The sequence below is a fragment of the Apium graveolens genome, chromosome 3, assembly GCF_009905375.1.
Source record: "Apium graveolens cultivar Ventura chromosome 3, ASM990537v1, whole genome shotgun sequence".
In the NCBI taxonomy this organism is placed as follows: domain Eukaryota; kingdom Viridiplantae; phylum Streptophyta; class Magnoliopsida; order Apiales; family Apiaceae; genus Apium; species Apium graveolens.
The window spans coordinates 274,260,242-274,285,083 of record NC_133649.1 but is presented as its reverse complement, the minus strand read 5'-3'; the positions used below and the strand labels follow the sequence as shown (position 1 = coordinate 274,285,083).

The 24,842-nt window shown below is 36.1% G+C and overlaps 2 protein-coding genes across 3 annotated transcripts; both read left to right on the top strand.

The window, feature by feature from the left end:
* Positions 1–11,411: 11,411 nt before the first annotated feature.
* LOC141713347 (phosphatidylinositol/phosphatidylcholine transfer protein SFH13-like) lies at positions 11,412–16,951 on the top strand. 2 transcript variants are annotated; one of them, XM_074516713.1, is made up of 15 exons: positions 11,412–11,544; positions 12,399–12,488; positions 12,572–12,890; positions 13,292–13,391; positions 13,722–13,988; positions 14,282–14,359; positions 14,441–14,545; positions 14,628–14,677; positions 14,756–14,855; positions 14,959–15,057; positions 15,145–15,255; positions 15,345–15,480; positions 15,853–16,238; positions 16,313–16,387; positions 16,558–16,951. In XM_074516713.1, the coding sequence occupies exons 2-15, from the start codon at positions 12,482–12,484 to the stop codon at positions 16,576–16,578; spliced, it is 1,854 nt and encodes a 617-aa protein (XP_074372814.1). In that variant the 5' UTR covers positions 11,412–11,544; positions 12,399–12,481; the 3' UTR covers positions 16,579–16,951. The 2 variants fall into 2 exon arrangements, with proteins under 2 accessions (XP_074372814.1, XP_074372815.1); XM_074516714.1 differs by having other exon boundaries at positions 12,587–12,890; positions 16,558–16,950.
* Positions 16,952–17,489: 538 nt separating this feature from the next.
* Positions 17,490–19,579, top strand: LOC141711066 (GPI-anchored protein LLG1-like). Its single transcript, XM_074513512.1, has 3 exons — positions 17,490–17,751; positions 17,853–17,909; positions 18,975–19,579. Exons 1-3 carry the CDS (start codon positions 17,655–17,657, stop codon positions 19,334–19,336), a joined length of 516 nt encoding a protein of 171 aa, XP_074369613.1. The 5' UTR covers positions 17,490–17,654; the 3' UTR covers positions 19,337–19,579.
* Positions 19,580–24,842: the final 5,263 nt, after the last annotated feature.

Below are 24,842 nucleotides of genomic sequence, written 5' to 3'. Positions count from 1 at the left end.
GCTACGAAACATGAGAGCAGCCATTAAAGGTCTTGAGCTCCTGAACCTTAGTAATCAATACAACAAATAATAACCTTTGTTTTTTATCAATAACATTTAGCCGTCTGTGGGAAAAGACAACAACAACCATGGCAAAAACACGGAGAACAATTAGAGCTCTTGAGGAAGGAACACCATCGGGGACAACCCAAGTGATTTCGTCAATCGTGGAGATACCTCCTCATTCTACTTATGCAGCTACCCAAGGAGAAGCCCAGATAGGGGCAACTCAACCTCAACCAAAAGGGACGATTCCCTCGGCTATTCAAGGTACGAATCCCCAAGTTCAACAACTACATGCACCTGTGAATTCTCGACCCATCGGGTACGAATATTCAACTGTTGTAACTACTAACCCCCCTTATGGGATGCCCTTTTACCCCGAGGTTGGAGGAAGTGGACATGCTGGACGGAGTGAAGCGCGAGGGCGATAGCCCCCATACATACGAGGTTTGACTCCTATCCCTGAGGATCAAGAATTTCTGGTCCTTACACTGAGAGAGACTCTGAATCTTCGGATGATGAAGTAGCCCCTGAGAAGGAGACGTGCTGGCAAAGAGCCGATGGCTGATGGTAGCCAACGTTCCTCAAAGCACCCAATGGACGAATCCCCGAGAAGTGCAGGAAAGGATCAGGGACTCATGAGGCTGACATTCAAAGGCTGAGGCGAGACTTGGAGGCGCACCAGACCACCAGACCCCCAGTACCTCCTAGGGGGAGGAATCCTCCTCCTATCATAGACCTGGATGGTCCAATACAAAGAAGGGTTGTTGTCCCAAGGGCTGATCCAAGCAATCTTCTTCCCCTTTGAAAGTCCCGGACCTTGGTGACAAGGTAGCCATGATAGCACTGCAATAAGGAACTGGGGATGAATTCTTCAAGATGTCTTTAGCGAAACGGCCCCCTAAAAGCATGTTGCAGCTCCAAGATAGAGCCGGGAAGTACATCAAGGTGGAAGAGAGCATGAGGAAGACTGTAGTGAGTAATGAGCCCAGTGGAGGCAAGAAGCGGAAAACTGACATGGAATATATCGCTAAGGATAAGTATCCTAGAACCGAGCAAAACTCTGATTCAACCCCCAAGAAGGGAGGACCTGGGCAAAAGTTCACTGAATACGCTAAGCTGAATGCCCCTAGGAGCCAGATCTTGATGGAAATCGAGAAAGATCGAGATATACGTTGGCCTAAGCCTTTGAAGGCTGATCCTGCCAAACTAGATAAGAGCAAGTATTGCAGATTTTACAAAGATGTTGGCCATGACACCGATGAGTGTAGACAACTAAAAGATGAAATTGAGTTCCTCATTCGAAAAGGAAGATTGAACAAATACACTGGAGAAGGAGGGGATAGAGGCAGCAACGTGAGAAGAAACTTTGATGGCCGAAGGAGAGATCAAGAAGATCAGGGGCGAAATCCCCAACCTAGAGGACCGGTGATAAATACAATCTTCAGAGGACCGCGCCCCCAAGGGCCTGTGATCAACACAATTTTTGGAGGAGCAACTGCTGCTGGGTTATCCAAGAACTCCAGGAAAGCGTATGCTCGAGAAGTTATGCATATTGTTGGGGAAGCCCCGAAGAGGGCCAGGACAGGAGTAACAATGTCTTTTGATGATTCTGATCTGGAGGGTGTGAAATTTCCCCATGATGACCCGTTGGTCATAACCCCGATAATAGGGAACAACCCGGTAAGAAGGGTCCTTGTGGATAATGGTGCTTCAGTGGATATTTTGCTCCATGACACCTTTTTAAGGATGGGATATAATGACTCCCAATTGAACCCAACTGACATGCCGATATATGGATTTGCGGGAGTGGTAGAAGGAATAATCAAATTGCCAACAACCATAGGACAAGAACCAAGACAAGCAACTCAGATGTTGGACTTTGTGGTGGTGAATGCTAGTTCAACTTACAACGCTATCATGGGAAGAACAGGGATACACGCCTTCAAGGCAGTCCCTTCTTCCTATCATTCAGTTATGAAGTTTCCAACCCGAGATGGGATTGGAGAAGAGAGAGGAGATCAAAAATGGCTAGAAGTTGTTATGTGGCCTCTTTAAGGGCAGACGGAGTTGGGGGGCAGGTTCTTCCTATTGAAGACCTGGATATCCGTGAGAATGATGAGAAAAAAGGAAAGCCAGCAGAAGACTTGGTTTCAATTCCTTTAGCCCCCGGAGATCCTAAGAAGGTAACTTTTATTGGAGCCAAGCTCAAGGAGCCCCTTAGAGGGAAGTTGGTGAAATTTTTGCAAGAAAATAACGATGTGTTTGCTTGGTCCGCAGTTGATATGCCAGGAATAGATCTGGAACTGATCACTCACAAGCTGAATGTGGATCCAAGTCGGAAGACAGTGAAGCAAAAGAAAAGAAGTTTCGCTCCAGAAAGACAAGAAGCTATAAAACAGGAAGTGGAGAAGTTTTTAGAGGCTGGTTTCATAGAGGAGATTCAATTTCCAGAGTGGTTAGCAAACCCTGTAATGGTGAAGAAGGTCAATGGAAAATGGAGGATATGTGTGGATTTCACTGATCTAAATGATGCATGTCCTAAGGACTGTTTCCCGTTACCAAGGATCGATACTTTGATAGATGCCACTGATGGGCACAAGATGCTGAGTTTTATGAATGGATTTAGTGGATACAATCAGATCAAGATGCACACGGACGACATTCCGAAGGTATCATTCATCACTAACTTTGGTGTTTATTGTTATCTTGTTATGGCATTTGGTCTCAAGAATGCAGGAGCCACCTATCAAAGGTTGGTAAATAATTTTTTTTTTAAGGATCTTATTGGAAAGACTATGGAAGTCTATATTGATGACATGTTAGTCAAGAGTCTAGTAAAGACTGATCATATAACCCATTTGAGGGAAGCTTTTGAGGTCCTGAGGTACCACAAGATGATGTTAAATCCTACGAAATGTGCTTTCGGAGTAGAATCTGGAATTTTTTTGGATTGATGGTCTCCAAGAGAGGAATCGAGGCCAACCCCGATAAAATAAAAGCAATCCTGGATACGGAACCACAAAAAACTGTCAAAGATGTTCAGAAACTCACAGGAAGGGTTGCTGCCCTGGGACGCTTCATCTCCAAGTCAGGGGACAAGTGCTTGTCATTTTTCAAGTCCTTAAAGAAGGTCAAAGATTTTGAATGGAGTGAGGAAAGCCAGAAGGCATTTGAGAAATTAAAGAAATATATGGCTCATGCCCCGTTGTTGGCCAAGCCAACTTTGAACGAGGTTCTATACTTGTATTTGGCCATTTCAGAAAATGCCTTGAGCGCTGTGTTGGTTAAGGAGGAACTGAGAATCCAGAAACCCGTATACTATGTCAGCAAAATTCTGCACGGAGCTGAGTTGGGTTATTCAACCATTGAGAAGTTTGCTTTAGCTCTGGCAATGGCTTCAAGAAAGTTACGTCCTTACTTTCAGGCTCATCAAATTGAGGTTCTAACAAATCAACCCTTGAGAAATATAATCCACAGTCCTAAGGCTAGTGGGAGACTGATCAAATGGGCAATAGAGCTGGGAGAATTCGACATTAAGTATAAGCCACGAATGGCAATAAAAGCCCAGATATTAGCTGACTTCGTGGTGGAATGTACCATACCTAACTAAGAAGTCGGGGGGTAGGAAGATACCATACCTCAAGACAAGGAAGTTGATAAGGGGGGTAAAGAAAAGGATGATAAGGAGAAAGAATATTGGGTTCTCTATTTTGATGGAGCATCAAAAACAAATTCAAGTGGAGTGGGTTTGGTGTTACAAAGCCCCGATGGGTTCTTGATTGAGTATGCCATGAAGTTAGACTTCCCAATCACAAATAATGAGGCAGAATATGAAGCTCTGATAGCTGGCATCGGCTTAGCAGGGACACTTAGATTCAAGAACTTAAAAGTCTGTGGAGACTCGAAGCTGGTCATATCCCAGGTAAAGGGAGGGTTCGAAGCAAGGGATGATACGATGGCTAAGTATGTCCGCCTAGTAAGGGTTGTGATGACCCAATTCGATGAATACCATATTGAACACATTCCGAGGGAGGAAAAATGCTAAGGCAGATGCGTTATCAAAGTTTGCTTTATCCGAGATAGAGGAAAGTTCGGGAAGTGTGTACTTCCGCGTTCTGAAGACACGGAGCATTGATGTTAAGCTTGTAGCTCCTATGGGTCTGGGGACTTCATGGATTGATCCCATTAAGACTCATATTCAAACCGGATGGTTGCCAAACGATGCTACTGAAGCACGGAAGTTGGCTGTTCGAGCATTGAGATACTCTTTAATAGATGGATTTTGTATAAAAGATCTTTTGTGGTTTCTTACTTAAGGTGTCTCAGGCCTGATGAGGCACGTTTGGCTCTTGAAGAAGTACATGAAGGCATATGTGGGCAACACTGGGGGGGCAGAGCATTAGCTCATAAGATAACCCGTTTAGGCTTTTATTGGCCAGAAATGATGGTTGATGCCAAAGAATATTTGAAGAAGTGTGACCGCTGTCAGAAGCATGCACCTATTGTTAGACAACCCCCTCAGATGCTGACCTCCATCAACTCACCCATCTCATTTGCTATGTGGGGAATGGATATACTTGGACCTTTCCCCATGGTCACGACACAAAGAAGTTTTTAATTGTAGCCATTGATTATTTAACTAAGTGGATTGAAGCCAAGCCCCTGGCCAAAATCACAACTAAGCAGGTTGCACAATTCCTGTGGGAAAATATCATGTGCCGGTATGGAATTCCCCGCATCCTAGTCACTGACAATGGAACACAGTTCAACAACGAGGAATTCAAGAAATATTGTGAAGAAAATGAAATTGAGTTACGGTTCACCTCTGTGGCTCACCCGCAAGCCAATGGGCAAGCGGAAGTGGCAAATCGAATAATCCTGGATGGACTAAAGAAGAGGATCGAGAAATCGAGGAATAATTGGGTGGATGAGATACTCCCAATACTATGGGCCTATAGGACTACATGTAGAGTCACGACCGGAGCAACTCCCTTCATGTTAGCATATGGGGCAGAAGCAGTTGTTCCCGTGGAGATATCACATTCCTCTCCCAGGATTCAAGCTTTCAATGCTGAGGAGAATGAGGAAGGGCAAATATTAGCCCTGGATCTAATCGACGAAGTGCGAGATGAGGCACATGCGAAGATAGTAGAATATCATAATAAGGCTTTGTTCTACTACAATCTAAGGGTTAAGGAAAGGTTCTTCAAGCAAGGAGACTTAGTCTTGAGGAAGGTGGAAGCCTCTGGTGTTGGGAAGAAAGGAAAGCTTGCCCCGAATTGGGAAGGGCCGTACAAGGTTAAGAGCGTTCAAGAAAGGGGAACCTACAAGTTAGAGACTATTGATGGTTTTGAAGTGTCGAGAACTTGGCATGCACAAAACCTGAAGGTTTACTATGTGTAAGTCAGTTGAGTACGATTCTCACTTGTCAAAATGACAAGTAGGTTTAAAAGCACCTTGAAGCTTTGCTTGTGTAGAATTTTATATTCCAGTAGAATTTACATTATCGAATCATTATTGTTAAGGGTCAAACCCATACTATGTAAGGTTTTGGAAAACCAGACTTCATATTAATGAGTTTGAAATTATTTCAACCTTTGGATGTTTAAGTTGTGATAATACCTTGTGTGATTTTAACAAAAAATATGCTTTGATTGTTGAAAGAAGAAGACTTCAAGGATTCTTTTATTATAAAGAGTGCATGTTGCACAACTCAAAGGGCCAAGTAGTTCAAGTTTAAAAGCATATTAAGTGCTGGAAAGATAAAAGAGAAAGATGTGAATAGGAAAAGCAGCATAAAATAACCCCGAAGGGTAATAAGCTCTGATACAAACAAAGTTCAAACATAAGTTAAGAATAAAATCACAAACTAGAAAAACTACTCCTCCATGCGGGAGCCTTCATTCCCTTGCTCCTTATCGGCACCTTCTTTCTCAGCATCCTTCGCAAGAGAAGCGGGAGGAAGAAGTAGTGTTAGGATCCAAGATGCGATCATCTGACTGAGGGGAGTTGAAGAGGGCATCTATGCTGTCCTCCGTCTCAGCCTGTTCAGGACTTATAAAGTCCTTAGGGTCGACTAAGCCTGGATGCCTCTCAGAAACTGCCTTCACGACCGCATCCCATCCCTGGGTAAACTGTAGGGAATAAAGATCCTCATCATGAATCTCCATGAGATTCTTAAACTTATCAGAATCCATGTAATCATCGATGAGTTTTTCCTTATCACTCCTAAGTTTCACCAGCTCAGAATGAGCCTTAGCCAGCTCCTCCTTCTTCGTGTCCAGCTTCTTCTGCAGGGCTTTAGCTCTTTCCTCCCATTTCTTCATCTCCTTCTCAAACTCATCAGAGTTACCCTTCCAAGACCTAGCCTGATGGAGGGCCGCCTGGAAGTAGATGTTACTCTGCACAAAGAAACATGAGTTAACACTAGTTCATTGAAAAATAAGAAAGTTGGAATTTAAAAAAGAAAGAGTAGAATGTTACCGCAACTCGGGCCTGAGAACCCAGAAGCTCAATAGTCTCAATGTCACTCCCCTTAACGATGTCAGTGAAGTCATGGGGAGTGATGGAATGATACGACCAATTCTTAGCATGTTTGGTGGATCCAACCACCGTGTCACTTCTCCTAAAGCCCCAGTTAGGCCTGAAGGAGTGTGCCTTAAGTGGAGGATCCACGTCATCCCCCAGCTCCACAACAGGTACGTGGGGCCTAAGGAAGGTGGGAGCATCAGGCTTGCCCCTGGGGTCCCTGTTTAGCTTGGCCCTCTTCTGGCGGCCAGATTCCCCCTCCTTGGGCCTGTTGACATTATATATAGCCTCACAAGCTGAAAGAAAAAGTAGAAGGAATATTAAACTTCAGAAGATAATAAAGTTGTAATTAAAGGGAAGGAAAAATAGCTACGCAGGTATAAATTTACCCTTATCACTGGCCTGAGAGAGACCAACTTTCTTCAAAGAAAACTCCTCTAAAAGAGTTCAAGTGTCTGTTTTCCCATCATCTGAAATTAAGGCTTGATAGGCCACCTCCTCCTCATCAGTTAACCTGATGCTACCAGGACTACCATCTGATACTTTGCAAAAGGGCCTACGGAAGAGTGTGGCCCAATCACCCCCGGCCCAGGTCAGCCTAACAAACTCATCCCTCCATTAGGGTTGTTCTCGACTATGGAGTTGCTATCGAAAATATGGGGAATTTTGGGTCGTTGACGAATTAAAACCCAGCCCGGTTGACCCATGGAACTATTATAAAATTGAAAAACTTTCCTAAAGACAGCTACAGAAAGAGGTAAAGTGTTTCTAAGACAAAGAACCATAAAACAGAGAACATTCCTCCATGCATTAGGGGGAAGTTGACAAGGGTTAATTTTTACATCTGCAAGCAGACGAGGAATAAATTCGTGAAATGGAAATCTAAGACCCGCGTTCAAGGCTCCTCTATAAATAAACAAGGTATCCCCCTCCCAGTTACATGTCCTATCCCCGGGGGCAGCTGGGGTAATCCTAAGATAGGGTGGAAGTTTATACAGGGTATTCATGGACTCAATTCTACGCTCTAACTCATGAAAAGTGTTACCATGGTTATACAAATCTAATTCAGATAGAGAGGGATATTCATCACCTCTAGAGTTTATCATATCGATTAAGGAAGTATACGGAGATTGAATTTGAATGTTTGTACCTCTCTTGGAAGTGTTCATCTTCACCAAACGAGCCAAGTCACGATCCGCCATTGATATGCTTCGGATGAACGCTTGAAACCCAGAAAAAACTTGAAGGTGGTGGAGCTGCAGTGGCTGAAGTCGCCGGAAATCGCCTTCTTAAGAGAAATCTAAGAGAATTTTGAGAGGAAGTTTGAGAAATGAGGAGTGAAGTGAGGATTCTCACTTCTCACTTCTCTTATATAAGCGAAAAGCTCGGAATACGAGGCGTTTTTAGGTCCATGTAGCCAGGCCCAACTTGAAAAAAGCCCATTATCGAGAAGTGTTAGGAATAATCTAGAAGCACCAATGGAAACTGAAGGGTCAAAAATCGACCAGAATTTTAAAGAAATGATTCGATCAGAGTCCTGATCGACAAGAGGCAGGAATCCTGGTCGATATTTCATTCGATCAGAAGGGTAAAAAGCCACTTAGTTCGATCAGAGTCATGATCGATATAGAAAAGAACTCTCATCGATATTTCATTCGATCAAAAGGGTAAAAATTCACCTAGTTCGATCAGAGTCCTGATCGACAAAGAAAAGAGTCCTGATCGATATTTCATTCGATCAAAAGGGTAGAAATTCACTTAGTTCGATCAGAGTCCTGATCGACAAAAAGAAGAATCCTGATCGAAGATACCATCAATTAGAGTGGTGTATTGTGAGCTAGTTCGATCAGAATCCTGATCGAAATCGATCAGGAATCCTGATCGATTCTGCATAAATCCTGATCGAAGATTCCATCGATTAAAGTGTTTTCTGAGCTAGTTCGATCAGGATCCTGATCGAAATCGATCAGGAATCCTGATCGAAGATTCAATCGACCAAAATGACAATATCACAGTAAGATCGATCAGGATCCTGGTCGATTTCGACCAGGATTCCTGATCGATATGGTATGAATCCTGATCGATTTTAAGCCAAGAAATTAAGAAAAATTCCAAAATTAAAGGAAAAATTCCGGAAAATTAAGGAAAAATTCCAGAATTAAGGGAAAAATTCCAGAAAATTAAGGAAAAATCCCAGAATAAGGGGAAAAATTCCAGAAATTTAAGGAAAAATCCCAGAATTAAGGGAAAAATTCCTGGAAATTAAGATAATTTCTAAAGAAAATGAGATGAAAGTAAATCGTTGTAAATATGTAGGTCGCTCCACACTTTACGCAAAAACGATACACTGTAAGGGAACAAATGAACTTAACTTCTGCGAAACCTAGTTACTATTTCCCAAAAGTTGGGGGGCAAATGATAGGGAATAAATAAATCCCGATTGCGTGGTTAATATTGTATTAATTACGCATGATTTGGGCTGCATGACCCAATAAGAAGGTGTATGACATTCAGACCAAAAAGGTTAACACATTGATCAGGCCTGATGGACCAGATCAGGCCTGATGGAGCAAAGAAGGCCCAAAATCCTGATTATTAATTAATTTCGTAATTAATTAATAAGGGAAAAATTAGCTATTGAGAAGAGTCCTAATAAGGACACAAATCCTTGTAGATTGGCCTCCAAGGAACCTCATAAGATAAGAAATCAGCTTCCTACTTCCTAGGGCTCCAAAGTCCATTCTAATTCAGAGACTTGACCACAAAGTCTCCTATGCCAAGTTCAATTCAAGGACTCCCAGCATCTATATAAGGGGCCTCACCCCACAGATCAGAACTATGTTTTTTGGCTTGATTCTCTAATTCACAGAGATACATAGACATCTCGTAAAGGCAGAGTTAAGCTACGAAACACGAGAGCAGCCATTAAAGGCCTTGAGCTTCCGAACCTTAGTAATCAATACAACAAATAATAACCTTAGTTTTTTATCCGTAACAGTATTGATACTCCCTCCGTCCCACTGGGATGTTTACGTTACTATTTGGCACGCATTTCAAGGCTTTATAAAGTATAGTTTCATAATGTTTTTTAATTTTTTTTTGAATAAAAGTTTAAACATAAAATTTTATTCAGAAAAAAAAATTTTAAAAAAATATTATGAAACTATACTTTAAACGAATATTGAAAAACGTGCCGAAAAGTAACGTAAACAATCCAGTGGGACGGAGGGAGTACTATTTTTTACCAATTTTATAATAGTGGTCAAAATTTCTTATATTTAAACCGTAAATTACATAATGATAACCGTCCACTTATTTTTAAAGTAATAACTTCACTTTAAAATTTTAAAATAATGACATATTATCATTATAAGAAGAATTTTAAAGAGTTTTCCTAAATTGATCTTCATACTAGACGTCGATTAACAAATCACTATAACTTAGGTTATAAGTTTTTTTAATAGGTGGACACTCTTCTTTATATTTTTGTTAAATTTTTTGTTGATGTTATTTTGTGAGGAGGTTGAAAAAACATGGAAGTGGGACACATAGAAGAAGTGAAAAAACTGATTTGAGTTTGTTTATATTTATTTGTTTAGTGATATTATATGGTTTTTAGTGATAACAAAGGTATGAGTCTGGGTAACAATTTGATGAAACTATTATTTTGAACAAATACTTTTTTAACAATTTATAAAAATTTAACCACTATTTTGAAAATAAGGGTGAAGAACAACCACAATTATGTAATTTACGCTTTAAATATATATTATTTAACGGTAATTATTTGACCGAAGTTGACGAAAACCATTTTTTTAAAGACGGAAAGGAAAATTGATCACTATTTTAACAATTAAAAATTTGACCACTTTTTAAAAAAATCATTATAAAATACGATCACCACTAATTAATTTACTCTTTAAAAACACTTTCTTTGTTTCCCTTGCACTAAAAAAAACGCACTCTTTAATTTCACCGTTCCCACGCCGCTCTTATTTTTTTGTGATTGTTTGGTTTGGAATAAAAATAATAACAGGAGGGGATCAATTTTAACTATACTAGCTTAAATCCGTGCATAGCACGGGTTCCCGTTAATATTTAAATTTTTATTTATCTCGTTATTCTATATTTTTAAAATTATTGATATAAATATAAATATATAATAATAATAAATTTATAAAAAAGTGATAGGATAACGTGCGGGTGTAGTTTAGTAGGATAAGTACTTTATATTTAGAAGTTTAACAATTTAGTAGTTCAGCGGATATTTAACACTATTTTTTTTTATTTTTTTTAATAATAGGATAAGCAGTGATTGTAATTTAGTAGGATAAGTAAATTATATATGTAGTAGTTTAATAATTTATTAGTTTATCAGATATATAACACTATTTATTTATTTTTTTAATAACCAAAGTTAGGAATAACCGTTGAACCAAATTATAACTTATTCCGGTTATTATAGTATATAAGTATAAATTTGTCCTGATTTACCGTACGGGGTCAGGCTGCAGTAAATTACAAAAAATTATGTACAACTTCCCTTTCTAAAAGGTGGACAATTTCCATTTTTAAAAAATAGCCGATAAGTTACTACAAAATTGCTAAAAAAATAATTGTTTGATTTAATCAATTTTTGATAAATTATAGATATTTATTTTATTTTTAAAAAAATTACCTAATAAATTATAAATCAATACCTCAATTTAATAATTTGGATTTCGTAATCTATTAGCAATAAAATATATTTAAAGAAAGAAGAGTCCTGGGCTGGAAGCCTCACATTTTTTGGTTGTCAAAAATTAGATATTTTTATAATTTAAATACACATACAGACCCACAAAGTAGAAACATATACCACAATTTACTACTCCTCCTACATATATATACTCTGGGAGATGCATGCGATTATAACAGACCAGCTGATTAAACATATTCTGATCTAGATCATGTTCTACCATTTTAATTAAGGTTTGTCTTTAACAATTTTGTATTGTTGATATTGTTTTGATGTTTGCGATCAAGGTGTTTAATTGATCATAAATGTGAGATCTGTCGGATTATATTCCTGCATTCCAGTGTTCATGTTTTATCCAGCATTTGATTTTTTATATTTACATGTCATGAAATGAGCTGTTCTTGGATTCTTTGTGTTTGTGTGTATAGTTTCCATTTTTTTTATATCAACTAAAATGTTCTGTAATGATATTCAGCTCAATTTTGCCGTGTATGATTTTTTTAGTGTATTAATTTTTAACTTTTTGAATGTTTCGAAAGAGTTTGAACATTTGTGTGTAGTTTCTTAGACAATAATAAGGTGCTGTTTATGAATATGAACCTACTTGGAAAATCATTGCACTTCATGTTGCTTTACTATAATTACATATGTTCTAGAGCCTAAAGTTTCAATCTTTCATCTTATTATCATTGATTTCAGTACTTTATCTGTTTGTGGATGTGATTCATGCTGTTTATAATTCAGTTTCGTTTAAAGTTGAATGCCTTGGTTTACCTTTGTTTGTTCTCATGTTGTGTACTGGATTTGCTATAAAGAATGATATAAGATAAACGTGTTTTTGATGTCTCTCGTTGTCTGGGGTACCAAATCACACTCCTATAACTGTATTCTTGTACTTTCGAAACCTGTATAGACGTAATTCACGAGAAAAAACAAGCACGGTTTCATTTGATTTCCTGCTATCAAATTACAAACATTAGCTGTCATGCCTGTTATGCTGAATTGCTTCATTTATACTATCTTGCTGCATTTTTATGTGGTACACTAGCCTCATGTTTTTCACATTTTTGTTGTTGTGGTCATGCAGACAACAAAACTTGGACGCCTTTTCAGGAGACTCTTTTGTTTTAAGCTTAATGCTAAGTCTTTTTCTTCGGTACCTTTCTTAAAATGTCTGGTAAGCTATACATATATTCATTCAAAGTTAATGTTTTTCTGTTTATATCTCTCAAAGAAATTGCACAAATGTTTCTGATTCAGCATGTCATTCAATAGGCATAGAACGAGTAGAAGCTTATGATGAATTACTTGGGCGAAGATCCAATTTTGAAAATTTTGAAGATGAAAGGCAGGGATCCAAGATTGGACATTTTAGAAATAGAGCTTTGAATGCTTCAAACAAGATCACACATTCTCTGAAAAAGAGGGGGAACAGAAAAACTGATTATAGAGTTCGTTCAGTTTCCATAGAGGATATTCGTGATGCAAAGGAAGAGTGTGCGGTTCTGGAACTGCGCCAGAAACTCATTGATAAGAATTTACTGCCTGCAAGACACGATGACTACTATACACTACTAAGGTTTTTAACTTTTTTGTGGAAATTTGAATTGTTATTCTGTTAATCTGGATGTACTAAGATGGTATTCAAACAGAATGAGCATGCACGGTTTCCTGTAAAATTCCTAAAAGTTATAGTACTATGAGAACTTGTTGATATATTTTCTAGTTGTGGAGTTCAGTTTTGTAATCTTCTATTGCAAGATTGCTGCGTAATTTCACTGCTCCCTAGTGTGAATAATTGCTTCACTCTGTTAAATGAGCTTTAGTAAGGAATTTATCAAGAACACTATGTGTTGTAGTATGAGTCAATTATTGAATTTGTTCAGTTTTAAAGGTAAAACTGGTTTGATATCTCGAGATTTTACAGTTTCTTGACAATTCTCCCAATTAATTATTTAATTTTCTTATCTGCAAATGCAGATTCCTTAAAGCTAGGGATTTTAATGTTGACAAAACAATCCAGATGTGGGAAGAAATGCTTAAGTGGAGGAACGAGTACGGAACTGACAGTATACTGGAGGTAATCACAGTACAAAGACCTTTTAATGACCTTTTTATGTTGTTTGTTGCTGTGAACTGATTTCTTGATATTCTGCATTTTATAACTTAAAATTTTGATCTGGTGACTCTGAAGTAACTTTTTGGATACTAATAACAGCACTCTTGATATTCTGCATTGCAAGAAAAAAATATCTGGTTTGTTTACAAAAAAATGAAGAAACTTTTTTCTGGCACCTGAAATTTGTATGTGCTTTCGTAGTAAGATGTTTTGTTTTTCTGAATATTTACTTTTACCTACTATCGTTTACCATCTTATACTCATCACTAGCCTTTGATATTGTCTAATTAGGACTTTGAATTTGAAGAATTAGAAGAAGTCCTGCAGTTCTACCCTCAAGGATACCATGGGGTTGATAGAGAGGGAAGGCCTGTATACATTGAAAGGCTTGGAAAAGCACACCCAAGCAGGCTTATGCGTATTACCACACTCGAACGTTACTTAAAATACCATGTGCAAGAATTTGAGAAAGCAATTCACGAGAAGTTCACTGCATGTTCAATTGCAGCAAAGATACAGATATGTTCGACAACTACAATATTAGATGTGCAAGGCCTGGTATGCTGATCTGTAACTCAAAACTTGCACTGATTCTTTTCACATGTTTGGTTATTCAAAAACATTTTTGATTTAAATTGTTAAGCTTTCAGCATAGACATCAATGATAAAAGCAAAATTAGAGTTTAGAATATAAGATATTTTTTCCATCAAATCTGTTGTTACAATCCGCGTCACTTCAAATGAGATAAAGTGACTTTGTTAAATAGAATTTAAAATTCCCGGTAGACTATTTGATATACGGTCTTCTCTAGGTTTAACGTATTAAACGTAGTGTATACCTTAACTTGCAGGGTGTTAAGAATCTAACACCAACAGCGGCGAGTCTTGTGTCAGCCATGGCTAGAATTGATAATAACTACTATCCAGAGGTGCTGATCTAATTTTAGTGTTTATACCTTTAAGTAAACATGGTTTAATTACCTGAAGCTGTAGTATGTTATTGTTTCCAGACCCTACACCGAATGTTAGTTGTCAATGCTGGTTCTGCCTTCAAGAAGGTGCTTTGGCCTGCTGCTACGAAGTTTCTAGATCCAAAAACTATCGCAAAGATTCATGTAAAGAATTTTATTTACTCTACCATAGTTTTCCAATCGTCTTGCAGTTAAGTTATTTGAAGTCCTTGATCTCTTTTTCCAGGTTCTTGAACCCAAATCTCTGGGCAAACTTCTTGAATACATTGACTCGAGGTATATTATTTTAATCCTGAGACTTCCTTTGTTGCTTTAGATTAATAACAACTAATTACCTTATCTTAATTATTTCAGTCAATTGCCGGACTTCTTGGGTGGTTCCTGCACATGTCCTTCCGAGGGAGGGTGTCTTAGGTCTAATAGTGGTCCATGGAACGACCCTTATATAATGAAGGTAATATATATAAGTTGGTTAATAATTTTCAAGATATAGAATTACATTTCAAGTTTATATGTTGGAGAGAATTCTAAATGAGGTTGTTTTCTCCAATTTATAGTTCATACGTAATGCAGAGACTAAATTTGTGAGGCAAATCATTCGAGTATCAAGTGACCAGCAAAAAGATGAAGCTTATACTCAGTTGTGTGGGATTAAGGCAAGTTCCTAGCTTTTGTACGGAGTATCATATATATGTCATAAAAAATCGGACTCTGTATATAATTAATATATTATGATCTGACAGGGTAGTAGTGATGGATCAGCACTAGAAGATGTAACAGAGATTGATGATCCATGCTCTTTAAGTACGAAAAATAGTTGTAGAATTGCAAGATTGTCACCCATTCACAGTGATGTGAGTTTTGTATATTATGCCAGAAATATATCCTGATGTATTGTTGTATTACAATTTACATTATCTGTTTATGCGACTGAATGATACAGGCAGCGAAATCAGATTTAACTGTCTACTGTAGTTGTGATGATTATTCTGGTCAGGGTGATAACGCTGTTGAGACCGACCAAGTACCGGAATATTGTCAGTATTTCACTTCTAATGAGGGAACACTAGATAGAGAAGGTACTATTCATATTGTACATTTAAGTTATGATAGATTAGTTCTGTGATTGGTATGCTTTTTTCTTTGTGGAGAACTCGTGTATTGTACATAGAGAAGTTTTTGGTGGGGGGATTTGCTTACTACTTGAATGCCTGCCCGCTCACCAATATATTTCATCTCACAGCTTTGCCAGATTCCTTGGCACTGTTCAATCATCTGTTTGCCTTCCTCTCGTTTTTGATAATGTGCCAAGAAGTCAAAAAATCACTACATATTAATGATTAAATGTCAACCAATCTTGTCTAATATAATAAGTTAAAGTATGTTCTAGCTATTCAACCACAATGTATCATCTGATAATCGTGTCTGTAATAACTGCTTTTGCGATTCAGGTGGTTTGGTTATTCACTGGTTGGTCGCTATTCAGGAAAAGGTGGTGAATAGAAGTTTCTGGTGTGTGGCAAAAACATTGCTATATATAGTGATCAAACTGTTCACATTTTTGTGGAGTTTTCCCTTTGAATCTAGGATAAGGACCAATGAACATTCATCTAAGGTTATTGAAGACAAACCTGACGTGCAATCACCCAATGGTGGTAAAGCTGTCATCGGAGAAGATCTTATTAATCCTTGCGTGGAGCGTCTGCAAAAAGTAGAGCAGATACTTGACAAACTGAAGAACAAACAACCTGAAATTCCGAGAGAGAAGGATCAAATGCTTCTGCATTCATTGGAGCGGATCAAGTCCGTGGAGTTTGAGCTTGACAAAACCAAGAGAGTAAGTCACATTGACATGTTGAGATATTAGTGTTGAAGCTTTAGTGTATTCACCTGCAAATCTTTTTCGCACAGGTATTGCATGCAACAGTGATGAAGCAAGTCGAAATTGCTAAGCTCATGGAGAATCTGCAGGTCTCCAAATCAAGGGTATGCTATAACACTTGTCTGTTAATAATATAAAAGGCACCCCTAGCCAATTGATAATATGCAGGCGGTACATGTATCACATTTTGAGACACCAGAGGGTGTTGTAAAACTCTGTGTATTCAGTCGTTCTTTCTTCTACTCTACTGATCAACCGTTGTTTATTGTTGCAGAATCGACGATTATGGCATTGATTTTGGACAGCTGTATAGGAACATGCTGCATAGTCATAGATACCCTTCAGAGGTGATTTTATCAGGGAAAAAGAGAGAGAGGAACTTGATAGGCTTGAGATATGTAGGTGAGAGTATAGAGGGAACAATCACAGCAGTGAGAAGATGAGTTGATGTGTATGTTGTAAATTGAAAAGATGTTGAAACTACATCCATCTATTTAGCTCCAGAAGTTGTTCCCTGCTCAAATACAGGGGGGGGGAGTGTAAAGTAAAAATATGTTAATGCGGAGAGAGTTATACATTGCAGGATCTTTGTCTGTCCTGTTTAGTATGAATCGATGTTGCTGCTTATATACCGTCATAACACCAACAAGAGTAACTAAAATTGTCCAATAATAAAGAAATTTAACAACTGTTACATCTGGAAGCTGAATACCTGGGACGGTGTTTGAATAAGTGATTTTTGCCGCCTCCAAGATTTTAAGTGTCATTGCTTGGTTTTTAATTCAATAATAATGACACCCCTAATATAAAATCGATTTTTCTATCATTTGTGTGTGGGCATACTATAATAGCTGAAATTTATAAATTTTGGTCATTTTGATTGATATAATTTTTGTTTATCCAGGTAGTCATCACTAATAAAAATAAGTAATAAATTAAAATGACTTAAACGTATAAATTTTCACGCTTATTGTGTGCTGATGAAGTATGATAGAAAAATCGATATAAAATTAAGCCCTCATAAATGTTATAGAAAGTTATAATTTTAGAGTGTACCACTTAATAGAAAAATGAATAATATTTTTAAAACATGTGATTAAATTGAAATTAGGCATCATCTAGCTATAAATTATAAAATTAAATTGACCGAGTAAACTAAAGTTGACCTATTATAAAATTTGCAGGCACAACATTAAACAACTGTAGTAAATATATACAGTATACTAATTTATTCCCCAGTTCATCCACAGGCGACCTAGAAGAAGAAGAAGGGATTGTTATCAACAGCTTTCTTGTGTATCTATATTTAAATACATACATCAAATTACTTAATTAGCTACATTTTATCAGATCAAGTAAAATATATATACTATGGAGAGTAATTCTGTTTCTTATTCTTCATATTTCAAGATTTTATTAATTTCGATTTCTATTTTGGTACACTTCTCTGCATCTACTTCCCTTTCTGGTATGTTATTCATGTTTTTAATGCTACTAAATCTCTATTTGTTTGCACTTGGTTTAATTAAATTAAGCCTCTAATTTTCTTTGATCATGATTTCTCTACAGATGGTATCTTTGAATCTCCTACCTCCATAGCACGCAACTTGCTTCAGGCTAAAAAAGGTATTGATTACACTCTTGTATCCCCCTTTGTTTTTGTTTACGTGCTCAAACTTTACTCGCGTAATTGGGTACGTTTGGTTTGGTTTGGTTCTTAATTAGTCTAATGGTTACTGTTAATTAGTTAAGATTAATTTAGCAAACAAACGCAATTCTTGTAGTTCCTGTAAAATATACAAAGCTTCCACTTATGTGCTTTTGCGGGATTAATTGAAATCTTGATGCTATCTTATTTAATAGTACTGATCAGTAATTGTAAGTATTTGTTCCGGATAGCTTTCTGGAGTTATGAATCCAGCCCATGCTAAATGTGCTGTCTATTAGCAGTAATATAGTCTGGGAGTTTGTTCAGTGGTCTATTGAAGATTGGATATTAGGCAAACCTATGAACATTTTGGGCAGTTTTTTATCATACAAAAACTCCTTAAGGGGGGAACTACCTGTTTTTTTTTTTGAAATTAGAATAATTTTGACTTTAAAAAGTGACTTACAGACGAGGAGTAATGAAGATCATTACATTATAACAGAAGTTGTATAGAATATTCCAGAATTATGTTCCATGTTTCTTAAGGATAAAAAAAGGCCCAGACTTCACTGCAAAGTCTGAGCTTAAGAGGTGTGAAATTCAAGAATCTGGACTTCATCCCAAACCTTGTGCAGTTTTTTTTTGGCTAAATAACCTGTTATACATTTTCGTCCGTGCTTGTTCAATTTTAAGTTAGCAATTCCTTAAACAAAGCATGAAAACCTTGCATATCCAAATGAAAAGTATGAAACTATTTTACTTGTCTTGACACTTAAAGAGTTAAAGTTATAGTGTGCCTGAAAGCATATGCTCAGATGTCTCCTTAGAATAGTAGGACCACTCCATTGCGATAGATGAAGCTGCTCACAAGCAGTTTCCAGAAATAATTTCCCAGTGTATGTTGCACAGACTTGAATCAGGCATTTAATGTGAATTAATATTCTTATACCCTGCGATTTATGCTCATATCATATTGTATATGTCTGGAACTTTTCCAAGTTATTTATGCTCTAACAATAAGTTCAACTTTTTGTTATGTACAGATTGCCCAATTAACTTTGAGTTTAAGAACTATACCATCATTACTAGCCAATGCAAAGGACCCAATTACCAACCCAACCCTTGTTGTGACTCCCTTAAAGAATTTGCTTGCCCTTACACGGATGAGTTGAATGATCTATCAAATACTTGTTCTGATACAATGTTCAGCTACATCACAAGGAAAGGGAATTATCCACCTGGCCTGTTTTCCAGTTTCTGCAGGGAAGGGAAGGAAGGTCTCGATTGCTCTTCATACATACCACCAGATTCAGCTAAAGATGCAAGTGACGGGAATACAAGAAATGGATTTCAGTTTCTAATGTTAACAACAGCCTGTCTGATTGCATCGTTTTTGGCTTTCTAAAAGCTCTAGAGGTTCTTGTTGTAGACATAGTTTTATTTTGTTGGCCTTTATGCAAGGTCAGAGTTCACTCATACTGGAGGTAAGGTTATATGTAATAGATTTACTTGTAGCATTGTATGATTGTAGTATATCCTGGCTTCGACCAAGGATTTTCATATCTTTTTCATCTTAGAGTAATAATATATTTGAACATATTAAATATTAACTAGCATCAAAATCCGTGCGAGACACCGATAACTCAAATTGCGTGTATTAAATTAAATTATGTATGAGCAATGTTGTTTAAAGAAGTTCGTTAAATTAAATTACGTATGAACGACGTCATATAAAATAGTTTGTAATTTGGAATTTGATATGAGAGGTATTGATAACGTGCATGACAGTTTTTAATTTTGTTGTGGAACATGAATATAATTATACTATTTTATGGGTGTTATTTAATTAGGATGAATTTTCAAAATATTTATACCCATGCCTAACCATTCGAAAAAATGACAAAAATAGCCAATTTTTGAAATATTTTAACCAAAATAGACATTCTGAAAAAATGACTAATTTTAGCCGATTGAATACTCTACCGTCAGTTGGGTATCCCAATTTGTATAAGATACTTCACTGGTAGTTGGGTATTTCATATATGGGATACACCAGTGACAGTTGGGTATCTCATATAAAGTGAATTGGAATGTCTAAAAAATTACGTCTGTATTATATCATATTTATAATAAATTATGCGTGTTAATGTGTCATTTATGTGGAATTATCTGTCAAACCTTAATTGCTATTTGTTATGTGCATTCTGTGTCGTTCCGGTATTTTTAAGTTATTTTTCAGATATTTTATTTTGCATTCATAGTTTTCATTTCAAACGTTTTACGACCCGAACTATGATTTTAAAGTAGGTATTTCAAATAAAATAATGGGCCTTATTTTTCATCAAACAGCTTTTACCATCGCATTATTCTGAACATCTAGGCATTTTATAAATTTTCTAGTTTTACGAAAAATGACTTTTCCGGGCCCCATTGGGTGTTAAAAATCCCACAAAAATCATATTTTTATTTTTATAAAATTATAGGACTTTTTTTTATACCTGTTTTTTTGTATTTTTGCATTATTCACAATTTTTGAGAAATTTTGGCATATATATTGTATATAAAATATTTATAAATTAAATTTAAATACTTAAAAATTATAAAATAAGGGGCTTATTAATTTTAAAATATGTAGAATTAGGGCCTTAATTTTAATTAGGAGTACTAATTTTACTAATATAAATAACCTAATATTTATTTAATTAATTATAATTAATCATTAAAAATATGCAAAATTCACAAAATTCTCTGAAATCGGGTTGGGAAGAACAGGGTCGGGTCAGGAATTCAAGCCGTGATTTCTCACTGATTACAACATCAATTCGTGTGATTCGAGTACCCAAATTGAAGGTTTCGATCTGTTCTTTCTGTTTCTAGCATCAATTTCATGTTTTAATCCGTAATTTTTGATTTTTGATTTCTAGGATTTATGTTCGAATTAGGACTTTTTGATTCTAGGGTTATTACGATGTTTTGATGATTGATATAGCTTTGTTAGATGATTTACAGTCGATTCATGGTATTTAATTGAACAAACGATGTCTGTATAGTGATTCACGATTATTAGGGTTTATGCTTAATTTTCAAAACCTAGCTTCGTGATTTTGGTGAATATTTGGTTCTTGATATGTTAGGGGTTTGATTGTACAATTCTTTAGCTTTGATTTGCACTATTGAACGTTAAGTTTCATATACAGAATCAAAAGTTGGTATTTTGACCCGTTTGTAAGTCGGGTTGAATGATTTTGTGAACTATGTGATGCTTCTTGGTTTCATTTGATGTTGTGAATAGATTATGCATGTTCTAAGCTTCATTTTGATGTATAGAACATAGGGTTTTAAGTTCAGAATAGCAAAAGCGTACTTTGGCCAGAGTTGTGGGTTGCAGATCACCGGAGATGAAGTTCCGGTGATGTTATGGTCATGTTCTGATCAGAATCAAACTTAGAAGGATACAGGGAAAGATTTGGGAACGAAAACGAAATGGAATGATGTATTTTTGGCCATGAACGGACGTTGTCGGAGTCTGACCAAAGGCTGCCGGAATCTGGAAAATTTCCAGAAACCGGTGGACCTTCAAGGTCGACCCGGTTGTGTTCTTCATGACCCGACTGGATTACCCGGTTTTGATCCAATTTTGTCAGAGTTTGATTTCTGACAAGTGTTTCTAGATTTAATTTTAATTTTATTTTTATTAATTATAAAAATCAGTTTTGTTTATTTTATAAATTAATTAATTATTTAATTAATTAATTTATATTATAAATAATTCTGAAATATTTTCTAAAAATCAGATTTCATTTTTTTCTCAATTATTTATTATTTATTAATTTTATTTAAAAATGATTAATTATTTTGATAACTAATCAAATAATTTTGAATAAATCATAATAAATTCATTTTAATTCCAAAATTATAGAAAAATCATTTTTAATTTTGATTCTTCTTAAATAGTTATTTAAAAATTATTTTAGGGTTTTAAAAATTAGTAATAATTATTTGTATCGAATAATAAATTGAATTATCAGTGTTTGATCGATATTAATTAGACCGTTAGTCCGATTCGAGCGAAACGAATGCCCTTTGACTCAGAAAAATGAATTTTTTTCATTAAAAATAATATTAGAGCCTAATTTCTTCTAGAAATTAGTTGACTTTATTACCTGTTTGGTTATCAGTCAAATTGCGTGCCGAGACTAGTCCGAAAAATTCCGAAAATAGGAAACGAGTCAGATAATGATCAGTTGAGCGATCAGCGAGTCGATTTTGATTCTAAAATTATTTTTAATTATAAAAATGATAATGTGCTTATGTACTTATGTGTATTATGTAGTTAATCGAGTCTTACTTGCTAATATATAATATACGAGTCAGTCATAAGCGCATGGTTAGATAATAGGAACGATGTGAAGTCGATTCAAGACGTAATTGAAGTACGAAATGACTAAATCAGTCTATTTCTCTGACAGAGGCTAAGCTAGCAAGGCAGATTGAGTTGGTAATAGACGAAGGTGACATATTTACAGTGAGTCCCGCAGAAGGCAAGTTTTTCCCCTATTCTAATTTCAGAATAGTGGTATTTCTTTAGATGCTTATCAAGCTTTCACTCTTTTGATTCTTGTTCATAAACACTGATACACACATGCTATTCTTTTGTTTATATTTCATTTCGATTCTTGATTTCTCCGTTTTCTTGGATTCTTGATTCATATTCCATTTGTTACACACTTATATTGATATATTCTGGTGATTAAAATATATCAAAGCATACCGATTGTTCCGGTTACTGTTCGATGGATTGAATAATGATGTTTTGGGGATTAAGTGTGTCTTAATCCTGAGGACCGGGATATGACTGGTGTCTCGAGATGGGCCGTAGTGCCTGGGTACCCGACTGGATCTATATATGGAGATATAGATCTGCATTATATTCTGACTGATCAGCAGGATATAGATACAAACTTGTGTCAAGTTTAGTTCATTTGTACTCTCCAGTAATGGCCTTCTTTCTATCTTCGTGGGGTTATATCTTTGCAGATATACCCGGGTTACCGATTCATTTAAATTAGTTTAACACTGTTTATATTTTGCGGACTTGTTGAGCAATTTTTGGTTGACCCTTTTTGTTGTTATTCACTTATTGTTTTCAGTTAAGAAGGAATATGAAACCCATCAGGACTCGAGTAGTAAAGAAGCGGGTCAAGCCTCGGGATCCTCTCATACCCAAGGTGTTAATCCCAATCCAGGAAGAAAGCTTTGCCCGAACAGGTGGAGTGTAGATAGTTAGTGTGTGTTTGAATAAAAGATGAAATTAGTTTAAAACTGATTAGACAATGGTTTGTCATAAAGAGAGTTTGTGAGATTTTGGATTTGGTTTGTAATAAAGTAGTTAATGGTTCTTGTTTTTATACTACAACCTAAAAAGATCCTGGTTAGTGTTAAAGGGGTTTAGATTCATTTCTTTATTATTTGTTAATCAGATTGTACAGGTTTGGTGATTAGCTAGTAACCCCCAGACTTATACCCCGGGTCTGGAGGGCGTTACATGAATACTCCACTGGAAGTTGGGTATCCCATATGCTAAAATTGGCCAACTTTTCAGAAATTGTTGTGTAAAAATAGGCTAAATTTTCCCTTCACCCTAACCATTCTTCAAGAATGATGTTAAAGGAACTTTAACTCATGACCAATAATCTTCATCATAAAATTTGGATAGTTTTCAAATGTTATATCCTAAAAGTTTAAGTTCTGGTTCTAGTTTTAATCACAAATCTTTGTAAGTCTTCTGAAACTTTACTCAATCCTTGTGCTCTCAGTTTTTGAGACTTTTTTTCTAACTATTTCATTATTTTGTCTTCTAATCTCTGATATTTTTAAGCATTCTTTGTTTTTTTCCTTTTTCCCTATCTGTATGTCTTTCAATACATTAAACAATTCAATTTTGAGTAATTAACTAAATGGATCTATATTGTGTAACATTATGATCAATTTGTCGACCTATGAGCTTGAGAATTGTTCAATTATGATTGAATAAAAACATTTGTGCTTTCATTCTCATAAGTTATGATTGCTCCTTACCTGTCCATGGATAATAAATGCATTCATTTATTTAATAAAATTTAGTTTCATTCACAGAAATAACTTCACTAAAAGAAGTGACCAAATGACCCAGAATTGAAATGAGTTTATTATCACTATTAATGAGTTTTGTATAAACACACTTTATTGAGAAATTTTTCTTTATTTATTAAAAGTGTTGCCCAGTAAAGATACAACTGTTTAAGGGGGTTGGATACAATTGTATAAATATTTCGAACAAGTAATAAAATATAACAGTTTTTTATATTTCTGATAAAAACTGTTACAAAATCCTCTCAAGAAATACTATTGTTCTCGAGAGCTGCTAGGTCGAATGATCCTCGAGTATTCTTTTCTAAGTGATGACCTAAACTGTATTTATATACTACACAACTACAACAGATTAATCTAAGATATGCATTATCAAAAACTAACTGAAACTGATACATATCTTAAACTAAACAGATAAAGTCCTATAACTCAGATATAACAGATATCTGCTCCAAATTATAAGGAACATAACAAATCTTCTAATGCTGGCTGTCTTCAAATATTGATGCCATACAAATGCCGATGACATACCAAATCCTGACAGTACATCAGATCCCGATGACACCCGAACAGCTAGACTGAGCTTCTTCTGATCATTGAGAATTCAATATGTAACAATCTCCCCCAATTTATGCTTAATACAATGAAGCATAAATTCCATTCTCAATGATGCCAAAACCAATCTACAAAATGTACAAGGAGTAAAGCTTACTTCAGTATCTTTAGATAACTAACAGTTATTCCAAGAAAGTTCTTCAATCTTTCTTCCTCCTTGTCTCGTA